This window comes from Dendrobates tinctorius, unplaced genomic scaffold, assembly GCF_039654945.1.
Source record: "Dendrobates tinctorius isolate UK_male_01 unplaced genomic scaffold, ASM3965494v1 ptg000384l, whole genome shotgun sequence".
In the NCBI taxonomy this organism is placed as follows: Eukaryota; Metazoa; Chordata; class Amphibia; order Anura; family Dendrobatidae; genus Dendrobates; species Dendrobates tinctorius.
In genome coordinates, this window is record NW_027362050.1 from 2,864,446 (window position 1) to 2,887,500 (window position 23,055).

Consider the following 23,055-nt stretch of genomic DNA (forward strand, 5'->3'; position numbering starts at 1 on the left):
TAATGGAATAAGACGGCAGACTTTACAAAATGTTGAAAGTTTAGATGCAACTAAAGCAAAAAGAAGAGCAGGACTCCAGTCCAGCGGCTACGTCAGATGTCCGTAGCAGTCGTACCAGGGACCCGCTTACCTCCACCTACCTGCTCCACATCCCCAGTGCCGCTTGTGAGTGGTAGAACAGTTGTGGCACCATGGTTGTTTGCGTCACGCTGCACCTATTAATCACAGGCGCCGGTAGGAGGCTTTTGCAGGGCTGTGGACTACCAATATGGTCACTAGATCAGGGTCAGGCTGATCATTATTCTTGCTCGACTCAAGAAGCAAGTTTTTTACTTGTGCAATTTCCAGCAAAATGGTGTAAACTAGACAACAAAATGTGGACTAATGTCTTATTAGAAATAGTATCTTAATACAATGGTAAAATATTACTAACTAGTAAAATTCTGTGATTAAAAGAAATGTCAGCAGGTTTTTCTACGTAATCGGAGAGCACCATGATGTAAGAGGAGACAGCCTGTTTCCAGCTATGTGTTACTTACTAGGCTGTGTTTTTGTTTCAATAAAATCAGTGTTTTATCACTACAGGACTAGGTGTCTCGTGCCTCCCAGTCCTTCTGCTGTGTAATCACATCTCCTCCACTGATTGGCAGCCATCAATGTACACAGAAAGCTGCCAATCAGTTATGTGGGTGATATAATACACAGCTCAGCATTCTGAGATCGGCAGCAGAGAAAGCAGTGACTGTGCAGAACTTTGACTATATCCGAATTAGTTTTTCTGCATCATGGGCATAATGCCTGCTGAAAATCTGCCATACGAGAGGGGACGTGACCACAGGACTACATTGGCAGTTGCACTCCCGTACAACTTTTTATCCTCTAGCACTGTGTACTAACAATTGCTCATTTTGCCTTTCTACCCAGCTAAGTCTTCTCTTTTCTCTGCTCCATGTAGAAACAGGAAGTCTCTTGTCCCTGAATTTATCATTCCCCTACGCATCTTCACCCAGCTACTCCCCGATTCCCACTGCCATAGACTTTTGCAGTGACTCATTACTTGCGCAGAGAAAATTGACCTGTTTCTACATAGTATAGCTTAGGCTGGGTTCAAATTGTGCTAAGGGTGTATGTTTAACGCATCCGTTACATAGTGGCATTAACGCTATGTAACTAGTGCGTTAACGCACCCATAGACTTCTATAGACGAGCGCATCGCTAACGCATGCCATAATCTGCATGCATTAGCGATGTGCCGTCATTCTGTGACAGACCCTTGGACGCGGTCTACAGCGTCTGAGGGTCCGTCACCGCTAGTGCAAATGAAGCATCTGCGCTAGCGGGATCGCATAACCCAATCACAGACCAGGAGTAGCGTTATCGCAGTCCGCCAACGCTATGTGTTAAGCGGACTGCATTAACGCAATGTGAACCGAGCCTTAGAAGGATTCAGCTCGTCAGTTTTTAATCAGGTGAGGTCATAGACCTAATGGAAAAGAGAATTATCTGGGTAGAAAGGCAAAATGGGCAACTGTAAATACACAGTGCCGTATAATATGATGACTGCAGTATATTAAGGGGACACAAACTTTGATGGGAAGGGTGCTGCTTTAAGGGAGTGAAAAAGAGTAAAACAAATGTATACAATTTTGCTGCCTTGATCAGAAGTTGATGTGGCTAAACAATTGTATTAATCCGAAAGAAAAACAAACCATTAATTAATCCTTTTGATTTTAAATCTTCCTATTTTATTGTCATGAATACTTAACTTAAAAACTTGTTTTAGTAAATCAACTTAAATGGCAGAAGTGTAAATCCTAACACCACACATATTTACAGGATTATATACACTATACACAAGTAGGAAGAAAACATACCCCTTCATTCCCCAATTGCCAGATGGCATTTCTAAAAAAAAAATGTTAAATTGGATGGAGCTGCCCCCCCAAAAAAAAGTGCAACACAACAAAAATTATATAACAAAAATATAGAAATTAAAAGGACAGTTGCATTTAAACCGGTACAAGTCTTCCTTATCACATTTTTTTCTTTTATTTCACAGCATTTTATCCATGAAAAAATAAGCACCAATTATTCTTGCAAAGAACAATTTTACCTAAAAATTGTTGAAAAAAGTGTTAAATACAAGTGTTTGTGTTTTTATTTATACAACAAGCAATAAATATACCATATCCAAACTTATATTCTGCATATGGCTAGCCCCTGTACATTAAATGTGCCAAAAGGATAAGAAAAAAAAAACATTCTGAATTGACATTTTTTTCCAGAAACTCTTAATTTTGCTATCAACAAAGGACACTGACAGTACTTTAAAAACGATAGTATTACAGTATTAAATAGACTTCTGACAAAAAAAAAAAAAAAAAATACAAAATAAGGAGACACAGCAAATAAGTTTTTAAGCTGCAAATACATTGCTGGTGATCAAACCATACCAGACATTAAATGTGCTGAGATTTTTATTTTTTTTGTTTTATGATGCTGTATGACCTGAAACAAGTATGATTGGGTAGCCACATAAGATTCTTTTTTTTTTTTTTATTATCACGTGTGGAAAGTTTATTACTTATATACATTTTCTGCCCACGATAATATACAACAGTACCCACCATTTTTTTTTTATAGTTGTATTTTTTTTTTTATGTTTAAACTCAAAATTGCACATAAGACGACTGTTAAAAAGCACTGTAAAAAAAAAAAAGTCAATATGCTGTACACTTTATACAATTTTGAGTGGACTAACAATACAGAAGAAGTGCAGTCTCTAAAATTTACAGTTAGGGAATAAGTCATTGGAATCTTTCATAAAGGAAATGAATACAAATTACTTTCTGGTAAAAATAAAAAAAAGACATATTGTTCAGGCATTGAGCCTTAAAGACTGATCTTCTCTCCGTCTAGAAGATATATCGATGTCTATCGAATCTTTTCCTACAATAAGTCTCAAACGCTTTGCTGGTGGCAGAGGAATGAAGTCATCCTCAAATTCGTCGTCATACTCGTCGTCGTCTTCCTCATCCTCTTCTTCAGAAGATTCCTCCAAGCTCTCCTCCTCGTAATCGTCCATTTCCATCCTCGTTTCCACAAGAGATAACGTGTCGTTACAGTACACTCCGTTTTCATGGAGCTCTTCTGGAAAAGGCATTCTAGCTTCTTCTTCTCTCTTTAACTGGATCTTCAGTTTCGTAGAGCTGCTCCCCGATCCAGAGTTAAAACTATTGTTTAATTTTGCTACATACAGACTGTTCTTGTCCTTTTCAGGATCTTTGCTTAGTTTAATGCTAATTTTTGACGAGCCCATGTCGTCGTTCTCCTTCTCAGTCTTACTGCTGTTGCTGTCGTGACGTCGACGGAGGGTTAGTTTCGGAATTCCAGTGCTATTTTCGAGAATCAATTGTGCGTCGTATCTGGTGATCCTTCTGCTCTTTTTATTTTTGACCACTCTTATGTGTTCCTTTGACCTCATCTGTGACGAGACCACTGGGCAGTCTTCCGAAGAGTTTCTCATGTCGTTATAATGAAGTGAACTGTCGGTGACGACGCTGCCTACAACCGAGTCACAGTGCGAGCTTACTAAGTCGCACGGGTTGTCTGTCTTAGAGGGTTCAAAATCAGAATTTGACATTTCTGTGTTTTTAACGCGTTTCAAGTGTCTGCTTCTTCTGGACTTACACAACCCGTTTCTTTGATAGCGGTTTTCCCGTCTTATTGAGGTCTCTTGATCAAGTTCGTTCTTATGTACAGACTGACTTTTAATCTCAGTTCTGTGCAGCGGAGTTATGCTCCCACTGTTGCCATTTCTGTAGCCATCCAAAGTATTTGGTGGGAACTTAGCATCTGCTTCCACGGAGATTCTGGTTCTCATCGAACTTCGTGTGATATATGTACATGCAGTTTCGCTGTTAGCACCTTTCATCGAATTCAGTTTATATTCTCTAGCCGCGTGTCTAGTTAAACAACCGGTAGTTTCTTCCAACTTCGCCAGTCCGTCTCTCTCTTTATCCCTTTTTATGGCCTCATTCTTATACAGCACTACTTTAGGTTCGCGGAGGACAAGGTTACCCACTTGAAGCTTTTTTGAAGCATTTCTTTGCTCTGGTCGTCTGCAGCTACTTCTGATCTTTATTTTAGAATGTAAAGGCTTTACAGGCTTTCTCAGTCTCTTTGGTACCCTGGAATTACTTATGTGAGTGACTTTGGATGAGGTAGAAGAGGATGAAACTGGAATTCTTGACAAGGACTGTCTTAATGTTCGGCTTTTCAAATTCTTCTTTGCAGCAACTGAGGATTTTCTAGTTCTTGCTAAAAAGCAAAAACATAAAAACGTTAAAAAAAAAATACCCATCACAATATATTTACATATCACAAAGATAAAAAAAAACAAAACTATCAGATCACAAACGTCATTATTAGACAATTTTAATGCAATAATACAGACACAACATAACATTTTCTTGCTGAACAATTCTCAAGCGTTGGAACGGATACAAATTGTATCTGCTCTTTACAATTGTCCTCATTTCATCGATCAGAAATAAATATATCTTGAAATGAGCAAAATTAAAAGTTGTAAATAGTGAAGAGCGAACGTGCTCGGATAAGGTGTTATCTGAGCATGCTCGTGAAATATGTTCGAGTCCCCGCGACTGCATGTCTCACAGCTGTTCAACAGCCACAACACATGCAGGGATTTTCTAACAAACAGGTAATTCCTGCATGTGTGGCGGCTGTTGAACTGCCATGAGACATGCAGGGACTCAAACATATTTTTCGAGCACGCTGAAGACACTCTAAGCACATGAGCATGCTCAGATAACACCTTATTCCAGCAAGTTCGCTCATCACTAGTTGTAAAACTCCATTCACACAAAGATTAAGCTTTATTTACATAAAACCAAGGATTTTTTTTTTTTTTTTTACTTTTTTATTATTATTACCACCAAGATCTGGAAATTTGGAAGCACTGGAACCATTGAAGCATTTAATGATATTATTAGAGTAAAAGAAACTCTTACATGATTTTTCCTGAGATGTGTCTGCATCTGTGGTGGAGCTCACTGACTGGCTGTCTGAATTTTTGCCACTGTCGCCGAGCTTTTTGAGTCTGTTTAAACGTTTGTCCGTTTCCCTTAGTCCGTACTTGCTGTTGATTACAGGAGTAGGCTCATTAAGTCCAACACGTGATTTAAAAGCACCTGTTGCTCTCCTGGTAAAGATAAATAATTAGAGCGTTAAATGTTTCAAAGTAGCAACTTTAACTCGATTGAAAAAAAAGATTTTTTGTGTACTCACCGTAAAATCTCTCTTAGCTTTTTTAATTGGGGGACACAGAACCGTGGGTGTTATGCTGCTGTCCACTAGGAGGCGACACTATGCATTATCTGAAAAAGATTAACTTTGGCCCCTCCTCTGCAGTGTACACCCCTGGACGGCGTCAGCCTTCTCCAGTTTTGTGCAAAAGCATTAGGAGGAATATACCAGAAACATAACCATGCCTGTAAGAAGCCTACTATAAACGAGCTCAAACAACAATATGAGAAACCAACCGTAACAACGGCCCACAAGGGCAACAGGGTGGGAGCTGTGTCCCCCAATTAAAGGCTAAGAGAAAGAGATTTTACGATGAGTACACAAAAATCTCCTTTACTCTGTCGCCTAATTGGGGGACACAGAACCGTGGGACGTCCAAAAGCAGTCCCTGGGTGGGAAGCAGTGGACGAATATTGTGCTGTCAGACCCCTAGATTTGGGGTACTGCCGCCTGCAGGACCCGTCTACCCAGGCTCGCATCCGCTGAGGACTGGGTATGCACTCTGTAGTGTTTTGTAAATGTGTGGAGGCTAGTCCAAGTGGCTGCCTTACACACTTGTTGTGCCGAGGCTTGATGCCGAATGGCCCAAGAGGCCCCTACCGCCCGCGTAGAGTGTGCCGTGACACCGGCCGGAAGAGGAGAATTGTTAAGGTGGTAAGCCTCTTGAATGGTGGACTTGATCCACCTAGCAAGGGTGGCTTTGGAAGCCAGTAGGCCTTTGCGAACGCCTTCTGGAAGAAGGAAAAGTGAATCAGACTTCCGGAAGGGAGCAGTCCTAGACACGTAAATACGCAATGCCCTGACAAGGTCAAGCGTATGCAGAGCCTTCTCCACTCTATGAACAGGAACCGGGCAAAGAGATGGTAGAGAGATTTCCTCATTGAGGTGGAAGCTGGACACAACCTTCGGAAGGAAGGATGGGAATGTACGGAGAACCACTTTGTCCTGATGGAAAACCAGGAAGGGTTGTCTGCAGGAAAGTGCTGAAAGTTCGGACACCCTGCGTAGCGAGGTGATTGCCACCAGAAAAACCACCCTCTGTGATAGAAGGCGGAGACCTCCTTAAGGAGTTCGAAAGGAGGTGTCTTCAATGCTGTCAGGACCATGTTGAGGTCCCACGTCTCCAATGGATGTTTGTAGGGGGGAACCAAATCGGGAAACCCCTTGGAGAAAAGTCATCACTTGCGGCTTGTTAGCAATACGCCTTTGAAAGAGAACTGAGAGCGCTGACACCTGGCTCTTAAGCGAGCCCAGGGATAGCCTGGCATCCAAGCCTGACTGAAGGAAACCGAAGACCTTTGGAAGAGAGTAGGGGAGTGGGATCTGTCCGCGAGATTCGCACCATGTAAAGAAAACCTTCCAGGTACGATAGTAAATCCTGGCTGAAGCTGGCTTTCGAGCCCTGACCATGGTTTTAACGACGTCCGGTGAAAAACCTACTTAGATCAAAACCCAGGTCTCAATGGCCAAGCCGTCACATTGAGAGCCCCTGAGTTCTGGTGGAAGAACGGGCCTTGTGACAGAAGGTCGGGACGTGTGGGGAGACGCCAGGGGGCGTCTGCTGTGAGTTGCACGACGTCGGCGTACCATGTACGCCTGGGCCAGTCTGGCGCAATCAGGATGGTGGGAACTCCCTCTTGTTTGATCTTCCTCGGGACTCTGGAGATCAGGGGGAGGGGTGGAAAAATGTACAGAAGCTGGAACTGGGTCCAGTCCTGAACCAGGGCATCTGCTCCGAGCGACCGCGGATCGCGCGTCCTGGCCATGAAATTGGGAACCTTGGCATTGAGATGGGATGCCATTAGATCCACGTCCGGGGTCCCCCAGCGATGGCAGATCCGACGAAAAATTTCGGGATGGAGAGACCACCCCCTCAGTCCATTCCTTGTCTGCTGAGATAGTCGGCTTCCCAGTTGTCCACACCCGGAATGTGGACCGCAGAGAGTACCAACCTTGCATCCTCCGCCCAGTGTAGGATACGTGTTACTTCGTTCATCGCCTGGATGCTGCGGGTCCCGCCTTGATGGTTCCCATACGCCACCTTCGTGGCATTGTCCAGACTGTACTCTGATACGAGAGTCTGCTAGCAAGTGATGAAAGGCTTTCAATGCCAGGAAGATGGCCCGAATTTCCAGGATGTTGATGGGCATGTTCGCTTCCATTGGTGACCACTTGCCTTGCGCTCTGTGATGTAGGTGCACCGCGCCCCAATCTGTCAGGCTTGCGTCGGTGGTCAAAACCTTCCATTGACCTAAGAGAAAGGATTTTCCCCTTGCAAGCAAGGTTGGCTGCTTGAGCCACCAGTGCAGGGACCTCCTGGTTTTCGATGACAACTGGAACTCCCTGTCGAGGGAGAACGGATTCCTGTCCCAGGACTTGAGGATGGCCAGTTGAAGGGGTCTGAGGTGAAACTGGGCAAATGGTACCGCCTCCATTGCTGCTGCCATCCTGCCGAGTACTCTCATGGCATACCGGAGAGATCGGGGGGACTTGCGGAGGAGAGTGCGAACTCCCAAACGGAGGGCTAGTGCCTTGTCCCTGGGGAGGATCACCAGACCCCTGGAGGTGTCGAATAGCATCCCTAGGAAGGCCAGAGACTGACTCGGGGTAGTAGATGACTTCTGTAAGTTGACTAACCATCCCAGGCGACTCAAGAGTGTCGATTGTGATTGCGACATTGACCTCGCAGTCCTTGATGAGAAGGTCGTCCAGGTATGGAACGACTACAACGCGTTTCGACGGAGAATCAGTCTTCATCAGGTAGAAACTTCCACCTGATGAAAACGGATTCTCCGTCGAAACGCGTTGTGGTTTAACCCCATCTCTTGTCCGAGTCTCTTTCCTGCGCTCCTAAGACCGTTTCCATTTTCTCAATGATGAGGGGAAAGTCTGAGCTTTTCCTCCCTTGGGTTTCGCCTGGCTTGCTTTTGGCTGCCAGTTCCTGTCCTGCCTCTGTGCCGCACGTGTGTTGTCTCTGCGGGGGGAGCGGTTACGATTTTGTGCTGGGCGCGAGACAGACCAGCCTGAAGAATTCCGAAAGGATCGGAAACGAGATTGATTACGTCTTTTAAATGTGCGTTTTGGTTTTAGTTGAGGGAGAGAAGTACTTTTACCCCCGGTAGCATTGGTTATCATGGTATCCAGCTTTTCACCGAAAAGATGCCCACTGAAGTACGGGAGATTTGTAAGAGACTTTTTTGAGGCCGCATCCGCCTTCCATTCTCTAAGCCAGAGAATACGCCGGATCGTGATGGCGTTTGATGCTATTCCCGCTACCCCTCTTGCAGAATCCAACGCTGCCTGGACCATGTAATCTGCCACTACTGCAATTTGCACCGCCTCGTCCGCCAGCTGAGGATTTGAAGCTTGGAGGCCCTGTTGCAATAGTTTAGCCCAGGCCATAATGGCCTTGGCTGCCCAAACTGAAGCAAACGGGGGGGGCCAAAGAGGCACCTGCCGCTTCGAAGATTGAACGAGCCATGCGTTCTACCTGTTTGTCTGCTGCGTCCTTGAGGGTTGAGCTGTCCGGCAGTGATAGAAGTGTTTGTGCTGCTAGCCTAGAGACTGGGGGGTCCACGTCAGGTGGATCTGTCCATTCCTTAGTGTCCTTCTGTGGGAAGGGGTACTTTGCTTCTAAGTATTTGCGATTGGCGAATTTTTTCTCAGGCTGCGAAAAATGCTTAGAAAGTATTTTTTGAAATTCCAGTTGATTAGGGAAGACCTTAGATGGTTTCTGAACACTCTCGCAGGAAATCTTGTGTTCTGGTGCTTCCGGGGTTGGATCAGAAATGTCCAGCACCCGAAGGATGGACGAGATTATATCCTCAACTAGCGCCGTATTGCTAGGGGGACAAGGGAGCAGAGCGTTCTCTGTTTCGTTATCTGAGTTACGAGTCACATATGCCCTCCGAGTCTTGCGCATCGCTAAGGAGCTCCCTAGCGGGCGAACTAGGGTGGAGGGGTTCTGTGGTCTGGGATCGTTGTGGAGATCCACATTGTCTTTCTCTATCAGGGGACGGTCTAAGGTGACCTGGAGCCACTGTGTCTCTCCCTGGAGGGAGACGACCTAGTGCTATGTGAAGACGCAGATAAACGCGACCTGTGGGTCCGCTTACGTCTCAAACTGTCAGAAGCGGCTTATTCCTGAGACCGGATGTCCCTTTGCTGGGTAAGGTTCATAGCCGAGACATGACCCTGCAGAGACTGCAGTAGTGTGGAGGTCAGGTTATCTATAGACTGTGTCATAGACTGCAACATCTGAGTAGCCCATTCCGGTGCAGTAGCAGCCGCAGAAGCGTTGGTAGGGACTTCTTGGGGTTTTGATCCAGCGTTTTGGGTACAGTCCCGGCAGTGCGGGTATGTGCTTCCGCTGGGGAGAGTAACCTTGCAGGCTGTGCAGACTGCATAAAAGCAGTCTTGTCTGGTCCTCTTTCTTGAGCCCAACATAGTGCCCAGAGGCTGATTAGCAGAGGCCTTACAGGGGTATCTGCGCAGAGAAGAATAGGGGGAGCATTAATAATAATAATAATCTTTATTTTTATATAGCGCTAACATATTCCGCAGCGCTTTACAGTTTGCACATATATTCATCACTGTCCCTGATGGGGCCCACAATCTAAAATCCCTATCAGTATGTCTTTGGCGTGTGGGAGGAAACCGGAGTGCCCGGAGGAAACCCACGCAAACACGGGGAGAACATACTAACTCCTTGCAGATGTTGTCCTTGGTGGGATTCGAACCCAGGACTCCAGCGCTAACCACTGAGCCACCGTGCTGCCCAGTGTTATAGGTTATATGAACTCACAGCTGAGTACAGAGAACCCAGCTGTGATCTTACCCCACCGATGCGCCCCCTAGGTCCAGCGCCGATAAATCCCAGTCCTGTGCCCCCCCAGAGACCGCTGTGCTGCCTTCAGCTATGTCTTCTGGTGCAGCAAGATGGCCACCGGAATTCTGAGGTGGAGGGGGAAGGGAGTGGAGAGCTGAAAAGGGCGCGCAGAGCTATGTAAAAGCACGCCCTTTCTGTCTCGATCCGCCCCTTCTATGACACTGCAGTGTGTCATTTTTGTCATCCGGGGGGGCGGGAATAGGGCGGCGGCTTCGGGTAGGCCGAAGCCGCGGCCTAAATTTGAGATCTCATGCCCAGCAGGGCTCCAGGACGGCGCGGTTGCCCATGGGGGGGTTGGATTTAACCCAGACCCCCCCCCCCCCGGAATGAAAAAGAAGGCTAGCTGTGGGCTCTGAACGCACACTGGGCTCTGTGGAGGGTCCCTTTGAGGCGCCGTGCAGCTGGTGCTGCTGCAGAGACACGGCACAGGGAGTCCGGTCTCTGACAAGTGCTGTTCCTTGCTGCATCTCCCCCGGTCCCAACAGGAGCCCGCAGCTGGACTGGGGTCCCTGGGCTTGTAAGCGTCCGAATGGTGCCTGGTACAGGCCCTACCTGCGGTGTCTCAACCTAATACCCCCAGAGGGGGATTAGGGAGGGTGCTTCCGTCACCGTCATGGGGCTTTGTCGTCGGCTCAACCTCAACCCAGAGCTAAATGGAACTGAGGAGGGAGGGGGGGGTTCTCAACTTCGAACCAGTACCCGAAGGACTGGGGAAGGAGCGACATGGGGAATAGCCACCTCGACCTCAACCGGGTACCCCTAATAGGGGACCGAGGAGGGAGCCATGCCGGGAGTCTCGCTGGAGACCCGCTTTTCTTCATCTGTAGTCCGTTGGAAAAAAAATCCAGGAAAAAAAAAAAAAAAAACGGAGTAAAAACTCCTAGGTGTGCCTCCTTGCGACACTAAGCAAAAACTGGAGAAGGCTGACGCCGTCCAGGGGTGTATACTGCAGAGGAGGGGCCAAAGTTAATCTTTTTCAGATTATGCATAGTGTCGCCTCCTTGTGGACAGCAGCATAACACCCACGGTTCTGTGTCCCCCAATTAGGCGACAGAGTAATAAACAAAAACACGTCTTCACAAAATTGTGTTCATTCTCTTCAAAATACACAAAGGACCGTTTAACAAAGGTAACGGCATCTTCCCTGGTAACATGGTGATTAGTACTGATCCAAATTGACTTGCAGGAACTGGGTCTAATGGCCACATCGGTAATCTGTGGTCACTGGATGGGAGACCCGAGAAACGCTTTTATCTGACCGCATCGCTTCTTTTCTTCTTCAGAAATGCAACTTTTGTGAGTTTTGGATCATTGTCATGTTGGAAAAGTGCACATTTACCAAGGGCATAGAGTGATGGCAGTATCTGCTCTTTCAATACAGGACAGTACATTATGAATTGACATAGACACCATCCATTTAGAAAAATGGTGCCTACAGTGAAACATGGTGGAGGTAGTATCCTCGTGTGTGGCTGCATGAGAGCTGCTTGTGTCAGGGAGCTACATATAATTCATGGCATCATGAATTCACAGACGTATTGCTCTGCATTGATAGAGAAGATGCTCCCATGACTCCGTGCCCTTGGTAAATGTGCACTTTTCCAACATGACAATAAAGCAAACCCCACATCTGTTGCATGTCTGCAGAAGAACAGGGTGAAAGTGATTAAGTGGCCAAGTGTCTCCTGATCTGAACACCTTGGGTGAATTATGAAGAGAATACATCTTTTAGACCTGATGAAGCTGGTGTAATCATTTTGAAAATCCATGTCAGGATGACTGTTACAGCTGTATTTTCCCTAAATGATTGTAAAATATTTACCTATAAAAAAAAAAAAAAAAAAAAAAAAAAAACATACCTTTCACATGTATAGCATTCACAGAATTCATTATTTTCTCCAAAAAAGCCATCTCCATAATAACATGAGATCTCCTCCCCTGGCTCAATATCCCGCAGGGCTTTTACACAAGCAGTGTCACGGCCGGTTGATACAAACTGCAACATCAAAGCAGACATTTCATATTTTCATTTCCTTCCTATGAATTATATGGACAGTTCCTAGTTCTGTACATGTAGAATTACTTACCTTACAGTTAGGTCTGCAATCTGTCGGTGTTGGGAAAGAAACAATGAACAGTATTAAGGCTGAAATAAGACTTCTTTTCAATTGAACATATAATTTAGCTGTGGCAAAATGCAGGTCATATTATTACAGAAATCTTACGGTCGTCTCAACATTGAATTGCTTAGCGTGCGACCTGTATCTCTCCAAGCCAATATTGTATAGGAGACAGAAATTACATTCACCATAAGATTTAATCTCATATCCACGATTTGTACATGCAGGTAAAGTGAAATTTCTATATAGTTTGCCTAAAACATACCATGGTTAATGAACGCAGCCGGCCCAAGCCACAACTGAGCACAGTTTTTCCTGGTGGAGTACATGACACTAAAATCATTTTCCCCGTGATGCAACAGCATATTCTCTTCTGCCTCGGACAGCTCGGCTATGCAGCCCACGAGAAGCTCTATTTTGTCATTACGTTTCCTATTAAAAGATAAAAAAAAAAAAAAAAATATGAACATCTAAGACATATCATACATAACTGGATACACGTAAGAAAATTAATGGGAAGAGTTATACCATTCTTTAGTTGCAACTATTTTTGCTCCATTTCGCTCAGAAGAATATCTGTTGCAAGGTAAGATCTCAAACCCGCTACTAGTTGCAAACATTCTCAAGTAGATGAACACCTGAGGAATTAGGAAATACAAACAAGTCATATAAGGGCATAATAAATCTACATTCCCTGCCTAAACAGAGCTTGATAATATATTACAGCAAGCGCTGTAAATAGAGATGGCGCAGATCGATTAGCGGGACTCCAATCCAAATCGGCAAGGTCATTTAAGCCTCTGGCCAGGAGGTTAGGGAATCTCTTAACTTCCGGGATTGCCGGCACGGCGTTTGATTAGCCAAGGCTGGCATGACATCACACAGTGTCAGCCCTAACTAATCAAAAGCTGAGCAGGGAATCCGAAAGGTAAAAGATTTGCCAATCTCACGGCCAGAGACTACTGACCTGACTGATGGACTCGAGTCCCACAAATTGATCCGTCCATCTACAGCTGTTAGAACACACTAGATAATCAGACTATTTCTTCCCTGCTATGCTTTCTGGAAAAAAAAAATTAACATGTTGTCCTCTACTCTGACAACCCCTATGTTCCCCTCTTATAAAATAAAGACACCTATTCTGACCTCCAGTGCCAGTACCGTTCCAGAAGTTGTCGGCACTGGCTCTCACCGGGATCGCATGACATTGGCAGCAGGAATTGCATGACATGACACGCAATCCCCAGGTGACCCAGGGCAGACATTGCTGGAATGGCGCCAGAGGCAGGTATAGGTGTTATTATGTTACAAGGGGACAACCTGATGATTGAAAAGGGATTATTCAAGTAGTGGCCAACCCCCTTAAGCTAAAGTACAAAATATAAAGTAAAGAGTTTCTTTTTGTAGAGAAAGGAGAACCTACATGTTCTTTGAAGTGCTTCTCTTGCATTTTATTCTTGTTCAGAAAATAATGACGTGCCCAATCTCCAGATACCAGATTTTTGAAGGTTTTATCCAAGTGTTCGCTTTTCTTGAAACGCTCGATCACTTCTTTCAGCTCCTCCTGTCTCCCTTTAATAGGGCGAAACCTGAGAAAGAAATGTTATTTTTTAGTTCAGAGCTGGGCAAATAATTATAAAATTACCTTTTAATTAATGTGTACATCCATTACAATAAAATAAAAATAGCACTTCTTTAGATAAAGGAATAGTCAAAATCTTACTTGTCTTTATTTACCCCTTAATGACAAGCCAATTTTTGGCATTCTTGCCCAAGAACTTGTCTCTCTCGACATGCACATACTAACAGACATAGCAGTTTTCATTTTGTAGCAGTGACTAGATTACATTTCAGGTGTCGCTAGACCGTGACAAAGACCCAAACACTCAATATTTTATTCCAGGGAAGGTAGATTAAATAAAATCCCACCCCAAAAAATATGCAACTTGGGGGGCAATGCTGAGCCTGGTTCCTGAAAGTACTAGCCCCATTTTCGGGATCGCTGTGGGGGTTGACTAACACTAAACCGTGTCTGGTAAACCACGAAAGTGTCTTAGCGCTCATGGCAGCCTCGATGATCAGTTGATTACTGCACCTCTTCATATCAGACTGCCATCAATCTTTAGAATAGGCAATTGATATCAACTTCCTGGAAAACTCCTTTAAACCAATTCACAGCCACGATTATTAAAGTGCAATATTAAACTGTAGAACACTATTGTAGAAGCATTGTGTGTGACGCATGCTAGTCCACCCTATAATAGTCACATAATTGAGTGACTGGACTGCATTTTGTTACCTGGTATTCATTTTATGTGTCTGAAACCCCAAATAGGGATCCAGCACCAGGCTTGTTGCAAGGTCATCATTTTCACACAGTTCTTTTGCAGACATTCCCGACGATGGTACATAGCGACTCTGAGTTTCAAACGTGGATCCACTGCTACCTGCAATTATATAGATATGTATAAAAAATAGAATTACTTTCCTAAATGTTCTGAAATATATAACTGAGGGTTGTATGAAAGTAATGACAAGCCGCCGATGTGTTCACCTGACACGTCACCTTGAAGAAGATCTCGGCCTGCATGGACGCAAGGAATGCACGACTGAAAAAAAAATACAACCATGGACACTTCATAAGGAACAGGGGTCCATCCGACGACGCTGTGCATGGCGATACCCTAACATATCTAGAGATCTCCGCTGACAAGTTTTCGAAGCCACAAATTTTTTTTTTTTGCAGAATGACAAAAATAAAGTAAAAAAAAAAATGTAGGAAATATACAGACATGAGTGACTTACATCTGCTAGATCTCGGCTCAGGAACATTTTTGCTGGCTCTCAAATTTTCTCTCCCTGAACTCCGTGTCTGGCTTCGACTCCGATGGTGTTCACTGGACAACCTGCTTCCATGTCTCCTGCCATTCACTACCATGTTCTTGGATTCTCCCAACCACTTCATGCCAACATTGAACCTGGCCTAGTTGCATTTAGTCCCTCTCTTTCAGAGCCTTGAAATGTGTCAAATCTGGATGCCTGAAAGTAAACACACAAAACCGTTTAATAGGCAAATTATAGACTTCGAATACGATAGTTACTGAGAGTGAAATACACGCCTTCCGTTCAGGTATAAGCTCCCATACGATTACATTTTACAGTGCATACGTAGGAAGTATCCTACATTACAGCCAATGCATCCAGTTTATATCGGCTGACATTAGAAAGACAACAAATTGATAACAGATGCTTTAGAGTACTCCTGGATGGTGTAAAGCTAAAACCTCCCAAGATGCAGAACACCAAAAATAAGTTTTATGCATAAACTGATCCACAAAGCAATACTATAAGATCAGAGCAAACAATTAAAGGAGGCATGTCTGCTCCACTCATTTACGCATCAAGAGAAGAGCGGAGAAGGTACCACGACTGGCTGGTATCACTAGATGTGACGTCTCTAGCCCTGCTCTTCTCCTGATGCTGAAGCATACACGCCTTTAAATTAATGTGTTGGAAACTTTGGGGAAGCAGATTAATCAACATGACATTGTATTTTAAGCATTTTTCATCCAAAATCAGCATGAAATAATTATGGACTCTTTGCCTTTATCCCAAAAAAGTAGTTAAAACTGATTAGTTTGCACATACCAGTCTAATTTGTCCAGGGGTCCCGTAACGAGCCTTCCATTGTTTCGCCTAAGTGGTTATTTTTAACAACATTCTGCTGCCAATATAGGTGTTGGAACTTCCTTTCCTTGACTTTGTATCATGCACTGTGCCTGACAATGGCTTGCCTGCCCTGGGCTGGACTGAAAGCCCACCCCTTACACCTGCCCTGGGCTGGACTGAAAGCCCGCCCCTTACACCTGCCCTGGGCTGGACTGAAAGCCCGCCCCTTACACCTGCCCTGGGCTGGACTGAAAGCCCGCCCCTTATGCCTGTATGCAGTTGAACAGACAGGAGGGCAAGCGCTCAGACAAAGGCCGACCTCCAATTCTTGTAATTCATCTTGCGGCACGAGTGACAACAGGAAGTGGACACCTAGTGGCTGACACTTTGGAGAGATATTTGTATTGAAAATACCATTTTGGGTGAATATTTTGGCATTTTGTTAAGGCCCCTTCACACATAGCGATCTCGCTAGCGAGATCGCTGCCGAGTCACAAGTTTTGTGACACAAGAGCGATCTCTCCAGCGAGATCGCTGTGTGTGACAGCGATCAGCGACCGTCCCCCCTGCCGGTATGGCTGATCGCTCTTGGAAACCTCTGGACATTTCTTCCATCGCTGGTCTCCCGCTGGCCAGCACGCATCGCTGCGTGTGACAGGCGGGAGACCAGCGATCAGCTGGTAACCAAGGTACACATCGGGTTTCTAAGTGACGCACGCCCCTTAGATACCCGATGTGTACCTTAGTTACCAGCTCCCTGCATCAGCGCGCTGGTAACTAAAGTACACAGCGACACAGCGCGCTCGGCGTCGCTGGTCCTGATCGCTGGTGAAGCTGTCTGACAGCTCACCAGCGATCATGTAGCGACTCACCAGCGATCCTGACACGTTGATATCGTTGTCGGGATCGCTGGTGACTCGCTATGTGTGACTCCAGCTTTAGTCAGTGCATTGACCATCAGAAGAGACTATGCTGATTGGAACTACAAAGATCATTTAAATCAGAGAGCTGCATAATGAAGCTGACTCATTGTTGCAGGTTAATATATAGTCATACTAGCTGAAGAGCCCGGCGCTGCCCGGGCATAGTAACTAACTATGGTTAGTTATAACAAATTATAATTATATATATATATATATATATATATATATATATATATATATATATCTCTCTCTATCTCTGAGTGTAGAGCCCCGCACACTCCACATAGCCACATTCACTATAATATCCCATATCATCCCGTCAGCCAGAGCCACTGGACTACTACCCCTAATATCCCGTCAGCCTGGGGTCAGAACCAGAGCGCTGAGTGGAACTGTCTAACTTCCATACCGGGGATCCCTTTAAGAGAGGCCTGAGGTCAGAACCAGAGCACTGAGTGGATTTATCCTAACTTCCATACCAATTATCCCTTTAATAGAAGCCTGGGGTGAGAATCAGAGCACTGAGGGATTTACCCTAACTTCCATACCGGAGATCCCTTTAAGAGAGGCCTGGGGTCAGTACCAAAGCGCAGTGGATTTGCCCTCACTTGCATACCAATGATCCCTTTAATAGAACCCTGGGGTCAGAATCACGAGCGTTGAGGGATTTGCCCTAACTTCCATACAGGAGATCCCTTTAAGAGAGACCTGGGGTCAGAACCAAAGCGCTGGATGGATTTGCCCTGACTTCCATACCGGAGATCCATTTAAGAAAGGCCTGGGGTCAGTACCAAAGGGCATAGTGGATTTTCCCTAACTTATATACCAATGATCCCTTTAAGAGATCCTGGGGTCAGAACCACAGAGCTGAGTGGAACAGTCCTAACTTCCATACCAGGGATCCCTTTAAGAGAGGCCTGGGGTCAAAACCAAAGCCCTGGATGGATTTGCTCTGACTTCCATACCAATAATCCCTTTAAGAGGGAAGATGTGCCTACGGGATGAAGGATGTGTGATGGGGATATGGGCAGGGAGGGGGGGGGGGGATTCATTTCTGTCATGTGCTCTGCTCCTTTCTGGGGGGCAGACAATGGCTGCAGCTTATGTTCCCGGGGATGCTAGATTTCTCCCACCATGTCAGTGTCTGCTGAGGTGTCGTCAAGTGGGAAAACTTGCTCATAGCAACCAATCACAGCTCAGCTACTTTTAACCAGCTCTGGTGAAATGAGATGCTTAGCGATTGTTTGCAAGGAAAACTGTTGCTCATAGCAACCAATCACAGCTCAGCTTCCTTTGAACAGCTCTGGTAAAATGAAAGATGCTTCGTGATTGGTTGGTGACACACACACACATACATACAATCACTTTTATATATAGAGATAAAACTAGACCTGCAATACCAATGTTTTTAGTGTGGCCCTATGACCCTTGAAATGTACACTGAAGGGGTGTTGCAGAAGCATGAAAAAGCCTTTAAAGTAGCACTCCAATAAAAAGAAAATTAATTCATGCTTTCACAATTCTCCCGATAGTAAATATAAACCTACACGTTTAAAATTCTGCCAATATTTTCTCTATATCTCAAAATTCTTGGTATACTTCTCAATAAGGTCAGGCCATCTTATGGTTACCCTTTGAGAATTTGATGGCTATATTTTCTCCAAAGGGGGTCCCCATTTCATTTAGTAAAACAGCCAGTATGACAATGAAACTGCATGGATGGTACCATTGAAGTTCTCCATGAAGTAAAAGGAGTGGAAAAGGCAGAAACTCCTATCATAGCTACTAATGATGACTAGACAGCTCCTGTCACAATTCTAATGATGAAGATCACAGTTCAACCTTCCTGAAGGTATATAAATATTACCTTACTTTGCATAATATATGTCGAGAGGTGAACAACACTGACCCCACAGCAGCCAGACACAGTCCTGGCTCAAACTACCTTTGTGATGCATCATGAGATTAAACACAGAGCATGGAGAAATGCAATGTAAAATGACATTTTTAAATCAAAAGGGAGGCAAATGAGAACAAAGAGGAGGCTAAACTACTATGTTATGCACTCGCATTCATTAAGAAGTGCCGATTATGATAGATAGGTGGAGATCAGGGATGGAACAAAATGCAGGAATGCTTTTTTTTTTTTTTTTTAAATCTACGAATAGAAAAAAAAACAAAACAAAAGGATATGTCATGATAACAGAAAAACACTACTCATTTTTTTCTAGAGAGATTATCACAGTAGAATTATTATGGCCGCCACCTTGTTATACTGACAGACCTGTCCTGGAAAGTCAGAAGGAGTCTCTGAACATGTGCAGTAGGAAACTCTGCTTGTGTAGGGAGATGTGTCCCCAGTAGATATTTTGATACCAGGGGTGCAAAAAGAGGCTGCTCACACTGCTGTCCACCCTGTCTTATCTGATCTAATACTGGAGATGCCAGGGGTGATGAAGTAAAAAGAGACTACTCACACTGCTGTCCACCCTCTCTGATGTAATACAGGAGATACCAGGGGTGCTGAGGCAAAAAGAGGCTGCTCACACTGCTGTCCACCTTATCTGATCTAATACTGTAGATACCAGTGTGCTGAGGTAAGAAGAAGAGGCTGCTCACACTGCTGTCCACCATGTCTATCTGGTCTAATACTGGAGATACCAGGGGTGCTGAAGTAAGAAGAGGCTGCTCACACTGCTGTACACCATGTCTATCTGATCCAATACTGGAAATACCAGGGGAGGCTGAGGTAAGAAGAGGCTGCTCACACTGCTGTCCACCCTGTCCATCTGATCTAACACTGTAGACACCAGGAGTGTTGAGGTAAGAAGAGGATGACTTATGAGGGACCTGGTATCTCCAGTATGAGATTATACAGACATGGTGGACAGCACTGTGAGCAGCTTCTTCTTATCTCAGCACAAAATCTGAATATCCACCTAGTGTACATCATCTTACACATGCAGGTATCACTGGTGCTCATGCAGCGGCACCTTCAAACATTCTATGAAGGTGCCTCAGAGCATGAGCAGAGGAATATAGTAATATTCCATAAAGTCCCAACCTGACATTATTTTATAACAAGTGCAAAATTAGTTATCAAGTGACAGGCACAGCTGGTGATTTTGTTGCATATGGACTGTGGAGAGAAAACAATAGGTTCAGAACTCAAACTGTACATCACTAGTTTAAGGCATTTACTGCTACTTCTGATATTGATGACCTATCCGAAGGACATGTCATCAGGGTCAATCTGTGGTGCTCTGACACACCCTGACAATCAGCTTTTGTCAGCTCCAATTCAGCAAAATAAGAGATGAACTAAAGTTCTCGGCAGATTTCACTAGATAGACGTTACTCCTTGTATACTATCCTTGTGGAAAGTAACATGCCTGTGTAAGGAGACTTATAGGCTATGCAATGCTCCTCTAGGAAATTGAATATGCAAATTGTCTCTTCAGAGAGAAAGAGAACTTGAACTCTAGCTTTTGGAAGTAGCAATCCTAAAAGCCAATATTGACCCTTTAGGGTATGTGCCCACGATCAGTAATTGCTGCGGGTTTGACACTAGGTATTTATGCTGCGCCAAACCCGCAGCGGCCAGGTGTGACAGCATAGTGGATGGGATTTCTAGAAATCCCATGTCCACTATGCATACAGTCACCTGTGGAGACTGACATGCGGTGCGTCTCTCCAGACCGCAGCGTGTCAATTTCTCTTGCGGAGATGCTAGTCTCCGCAAGAGAAACTTCAACAATAGAAATGTATTGGATGTGGTAAATCTGCACTGTTCAGTGAACACATGCGGATTTACCTGTGTTCAATAGAAGGCAGTGCTTTGGACGCAGCAAACTTACACTGAATCCAAAGCGCTGCTAGTTCCGGATCGTGGGCACCCAGCCTTAAAGGGGTTGTCCACTACTAGGACAACCCCTTCTTTAACTAAGTGTTCGGCCCCAATAAAATAGTAAAGCCTATACTCACCTCCCGTGCCAGCGCCATTCCCGCGGTGTCAGCACTCGCTCTCCCCAGGGCTGTGATGCAGTGTTGTGACACAAGGCGCTGGGGCCCAATCAGCGCTGGCGCCACGGTCTCCTCCTTAGTACAAATTGAACATAAAGAGAAAGTCAGGGATCAGCTGCAGCCCGGACTTACTCTTCGTGTTCAGTTTGTCCGAAGGCAGAGACAGTGACGCCGCACTGTTTAGCCGTGGCGCCACGTGTCGCAGCACCGCATCACAGCCCCAAGATCGCGAATGTCAACACCGCTGGAACGGAGACGGCACGAAAGGAGAGTATAGGCTTTATTATTTTATCGGGGCTGAACATTTAGTATAAGAAGGGGTTGTCCTAGTGGTGGGTTCCCCCTTCATCAGTGCAAAATGAATTTCCCAGAGGAGCAATGCATGGCCTATAAGTCTCCTAACACTGGCATGACACTCTCCATAAGGAGAAACATTACCCTTTACACTCCAGTCAGAGGCCTCTCAATCAGCCAAATCAGACCTCTTGCTTTACACTGACGAGGGGCAACATCACAAAACATGAGACTGCAAACAGAAATTTTGGTTTTGCTTTTATCTTAAGTCATGTGGCAAGGTGACTACTTACAATAGGTGGCGCTAGAGTTCTAGTTCTCTTCCTGAGTAGTTAAGAGACAATTTGAATATTAATGTATAGCACTGTGCCGTTCTGGCTCCAAACAATGTACGTCCAGGCACCACCAGAGCTGGTTACTGTAAGGGTTCTGGGTGTATGACCCCCACGGATCTCATATTGACGACTGGTTACGAAGATGGGTAATCAATATCTAAGCAAAGAACTGAGTTTTAGGCCCCTTACCCTGAGGTAATATGGAGTGCACTTCCCATTGCTTTACTACATTCTGTGAATGGTTTTCGGACATCAGATTTCTATAGTTTTAAAAAAATACCGCAATTCCCAGGATGCAGGAATTAGGCTTTATTCACATCTGCGTTAAGAATTCAATACTGTTACAGCAACAGAAAAGAAGAAATGGTGCAGGGGAGGAATCGGTCACATGGCAGACACAAGTGGTCTCTTACAAAACCCAATGACTATACCTGTAAATGCAAAACCCTAAAGAGATTAATGACCTATCTTTAGGATAGGTCATCAATGTCTAATCGGCCGGGGTCCGACACCTGTCACCCCCAGCTGTTATCTGTGTTTGTGTCAGTCACCGTCTGGAAGTACTCAGTTGCCGAGCTGCTCCGTTTACTTGTAGTGGCCGCCACGGGGTACAACACATTGGCCTCCTATTGATTTGAATAGGAGGCGGATGTTCAGTACCAAGCTCCATCCACTACAAGTAGATGGAGAAGCTCAGCAAGTCATCAATGTAAAAGTAGTGGACCACCTCTTTAAAGGGAACCTGTCAGCAGGATTGTGCACAGTAACCTACAGACAGAGTCAGGTCGGCGTCATTATACTGATTAAAATGATGCCTTGAATGACGAAATCTGTCTTGTGGTTGTTGTTTAACCTTTATTTTCAGTTTTGAGTTAATGATATGCTCGTGCTCCGGGGCGGCCTGTAGGGGGGGGGGGTCTTCATGTGGAGCTCTGATTAGGTATTCATGTGTATGGCTTCTGACAGGTCACTGATCCCTTACTGACCTGCCCCCTATTTTATGTATTGAAAAGAAAAAAAATCTAATTCAGAAGAAGGCAGGCAGCACTGCAGTATGATCAAATCTATAATATGCATTAAATCAATCGTATTTACTGATAGATTTTTTTTAAGAATAAATATTTCTCAAAATGGCGCCGGCTATGCCTGTACAGTAACATCTATCTGCGATCCGATTGATGGTACTAGTGCCACTTTGCTAGAGGAAAAAATTATTTTTTGTCTCCACCAAGATGGCGCTGTTGAAGCCTGTGCAGATGCATCTATTGGATTGCCGTCAGATGCTACTGGGCAGGCGTGGCCGGCGCCATTTTGAGAATTATTTTTTTTATAAGAATAAATGTATATCACTAAATACAATAAATTAACGCATATTATAGATACGATCATGCTGCATCACAGCTGCCTGCCTGCTGAATGTGATTTTTTTCAATACATATTATATTAAAAATGTAAAAAAGGGAGCAGGTCAGTGA

The 23,055-nt window shown here is 44.8% G+C and overlaps 1 protein-coding gene across 4 annotated transcripts in view; it reads right to left on the reverse strand.

The window, feature by feature from the left end:
* Positions 1–1,719: 1,719 nt before the first annotated feature.
* The window catches only part of KMT5B (lysine methyltransferase 5B), a 24,522-nt gene continuing 3,186 nt past the window's right edge, over positions 1,720–23,055 (reverse strand). For 3 of the 4 annotated variants that reach the window (XM_073563247.1, XM_073563245.1, XM_073563246.1), the window contains 9 exons: positions 15,142–15,375; positions 14,636–14,783; positions 13,760–13,925; positions 12,865–12,974; positions 12,602–12,768; positions 12,304–12,323; positions 12,076–12,212; positions 5,034–5,224; positions 1,720–4,320 (listed from right to left, as the gene is read on the reverse strand). In XM_073563247.1, coding sequence (XP_073419348.1) covers positions 2,879–4,320; positions 5,034–5,224; positions 12,076–12,212; positions 12,304–12,323; positions 12,602–12,768; positions 12,865–12,974; positions 13,760–13,925; positions 14,636–14,783; positions 15,142–15,301 — 2,541 coding nt within the window. In that variant the 5' untranslated portion in view covers positions 15,302–15,375 and the 3' untranslated portion in view covers positions 1,720–2,878. Of the gene's footprint in view, positions 4,321–5,033; positions 5,225–12,075; positions 12,213–12,303; positions 12,324–12,601; positions 12,769–12,864; positions 12,975–13,759; positions 13,926–14,635; positions 14,784–14,890; positions 14,946–15,141; positions 15,376–23,055 lie in introns of those variants that run through there. The other variant, XM_073563248.1, reaches the window with a different exon arrangement.